Consider the following 2,748-nt stretch of genomic DNA (forward strand, 5'->3'; position numbering starts at 1 on the left):
ACCGGCGGCCGCCTGCGCCGCGCCGCCCCGCGCCGCTTGCAGCCGGCGAGCACACAAAGTGCTCTTTAATCGATTGTGACTCTTCGCCATAAACTTTACGAGGGAAACAAGCCCACCAGGACCCTCAGACAGAGCTGTCAATTAACATCAGCAGCCGGGGTGGAGGTGGGGGTCAGCTTTTGGGTTAAAACACACACACGCACACAAAACTCTTGGAGAGGGCCGGTGGAGGCTCCCAGCTCCCCGTGGGGCGGTCCTGGCTGCGCTGCTCTCAGGGCAACGCTTGCTAAATCACGAAAGCAACTAAAATTAGCTTATCTTGCTCTATTTTTTGTCTCTGCCCGGGCCCAGGACACCTTCCCTGCAAGGCGGCCGAGGCCCGTGGTGCCGCCTCTTTACTACCTGGGAGCCGCAGGAAAGGCACCGAGCAGCACCGAGAAGGTGCGGAAAAGCCCGCAGCAGGAAATTAATAAAGATAAATAAATAAAAAGTAGTAGTAATAAATAATAATAATAATAATAATAATAATAATAATAATAATAATGTGCCGGGTGCCGCGTGCTCTGGTTGCTTCGGCTTTAACCTTTCTCCTGTTGCTCCCTTTTACCCCAAACCTGTCCTGCAGCGCAGGCTCGCAGCGCGGGCAGACAGACAGACAGACACACAGGCCTTACCTTGTCGTTCTGGTAGGCGGTGACGGCGATGAAGTCGGTCTCGGGGAACACGTAGGTGCGGAAGGTGCTGTAGGGCAGCTTGAGGATGTCGTTGGCCCGGACGATGTGAAAGCGGGGCTGGTACTTGTGCATCGAGTTCAGGATGGTCTGGGGGGTGGGCGAGAGAAAAGAGCGAGGGGCTGCCATCAGGCGCAGATCCCGGGCTATAAATACACCCAAATCTATCTAGACACCTATAAAAGACTTTTTTTCCCGAAAAAAAAAAATCATTGTGAGGAAACAATGCCGGCGGGTGCCAGAGAAATGGAGATTGCTTTCTTTCTTTCTTTCTTTTTTGTTTATGTCATTGTAGGATCTGTCCCCAAATAAGGCGGTCACTGGGAAAAGAGAGGCACAGCAACCTCTTCGGAAAGGCGGGATGTTAAGCAGAGTAATAAAGCAGCAAAAGGTATCACCTCGCTTTATTACAACCCTGAAAACGAGAGCTATTTTTTCGACACGTTTCTATCTGCTTTTAGTATTTCTGTCCTTTTAAAAAATACTCTACCTCATCAAAAAAAAAAAAAAATCCTCTAGATATCCAGTTGGTTGTAGCAGAAAAAATATTCTAGCTACCAAGCAAGCGACTGGACTCGTGAAAGGAGCGTTTCACCACGAGCCATGTTAAATTTATGTCTCAGAGCAACGCTGCAGAAGGAATGGACATTTTTTTTTCCAACCAGGTGTCTGAAATTCTCGCCAACAGTCAAAGCAATTCTCTACCCCCTCGCTTTTGGGAAAAAAAAATATATATATATATAGAGAGAGAGATTTCGCTTAGGATATTTGGAACTCGCTGAAACCTCAGAGCTGCAGCCTGGGAGCGAGAGCAGGTCGCGGCAGCGCCGGAGCCCGGCGAGCTGCCCCGCGCCCGCGCTGCTGCCGCTTCCCGCCTGACCGGGATTTAATAATCCCGGAACCTGCTGTGGTCAGGCTGAAACGCAGTATTAATAACATAGAAATGGTAGAGGAGCGGCGAAAGCTTGAGTAATTATTGTCAAATAACATCGGCCAAATGGCTAAATAATTATCACTTCATTTCGTTTTAGAAGGCAATAAAAAATCCCCCCTTTTTTAACCCCAGCAATAATCACCTGCTGATGAACTGTCAGATCACTGTTATATTGGTATAATCTAGCTGGGATTTATCATGAAAACGGTGCAAAAATTCTCATTCAGGCGTGCAAAGCTTCATTCCTTAAAAAAAAAATAATAATCATCCCTCTCTGACCAGATGGGCACTGGCTAAACCCTTGTCTCCCAGATTTAACACAGTCCGGATTTTGGAAAACGACACATACCAGAAATCTTTAATTGAAGGAGGTGAACCGTTAAAAACGCTCAACCAAACTAGCTTTTCCCCAGTATCAAAAAATGCTATTTATTAGACTCCCTTGCTATCGATTTACCTTGCAGTCTATAAATAGCCTTGCAATGTATTATTTAACATACACGCTGTTTCCTGCCTAAAAAAAAAGAAAGAAAAAAGTTACACGGGGACCTATTTTCCCCACCTGAGCTCTCTTTCACGCCTCATACCCGTTTATACGGCTGCGGCTCGCAGCCCCCCCGGGTGAGCGCTGCCTGCCTCTGCACGGCATTGACTGACACACCGAGGGCTTCAAATCCCGGTTAATTACCATATCAAAAACGCAGGACGATGAACTTTCCCTTTATCGCCCTAAATGCTTGTCCAGAGGCTAAAGATAGCTTGCTTGTTTGCTGTGATTTTTTTTTTTCCCCCGTGCTTTCACGGAGGATCAAACTCCCATCTCGGAGTGACCCTGCTTTCGGGGGCTCCCTGCAAAGCGCCAAGACACTGCCGGTTTTGTTCCCTCCGGGAGGCGATGCAGATGTGATCAATAAGGAAATAAATTGGGGCGTGTGACAGCGTTTCGGAAGCGTTTCGTGCAAAGAGGCGCCGGAGCCAGCGCGAACAGCCCCGGCCCCGCTCCCGGCCCCGCAAACGCCGCGCAGGTGCCTCGCCGCGCCCGCACCCGAAACGCCGGGGCATCGCCGGGCTCCCCGGGCCCCC

The 2,748-nt window shown here is 49.3% G+C and overlaps 1 protein-coding gene across 1 annotated transcript in view; it reads right to left on the reverse strand.

Moving 5' to 3' along the window:
- The window catches only part of TBX2 (T-box 2), a 9,570-nt gene that overhangs the window by 4,441 nt on the left and 2,381 nt on the right, over nt 1-2,748 (reverse strand). The window contains exon 3 of the mRNA XM_026071442.1: nt 675-821. Coding sequence (XP_025927227.1) covers nt 675-821 — 147 coding nt within the window. The remainder of the gene's footprint in view (nt 1-674; nt 822-2,748) is intronic.

This window comes from Apteryx rowi, unplaced genomic scaffold, assembly GCF_003343035.1.
Source record: "Apteryx rowi isolate R43461 unplaced genomic scaffold, aptRow1 scaffold_325, whole genome shotgun sequence".
Lineage (NCBI taxonomy): Eukaryota > Metazoa > Chordata > Aves > Apterygiformes > Apterygidae > Apteryx > Apteryx rowi.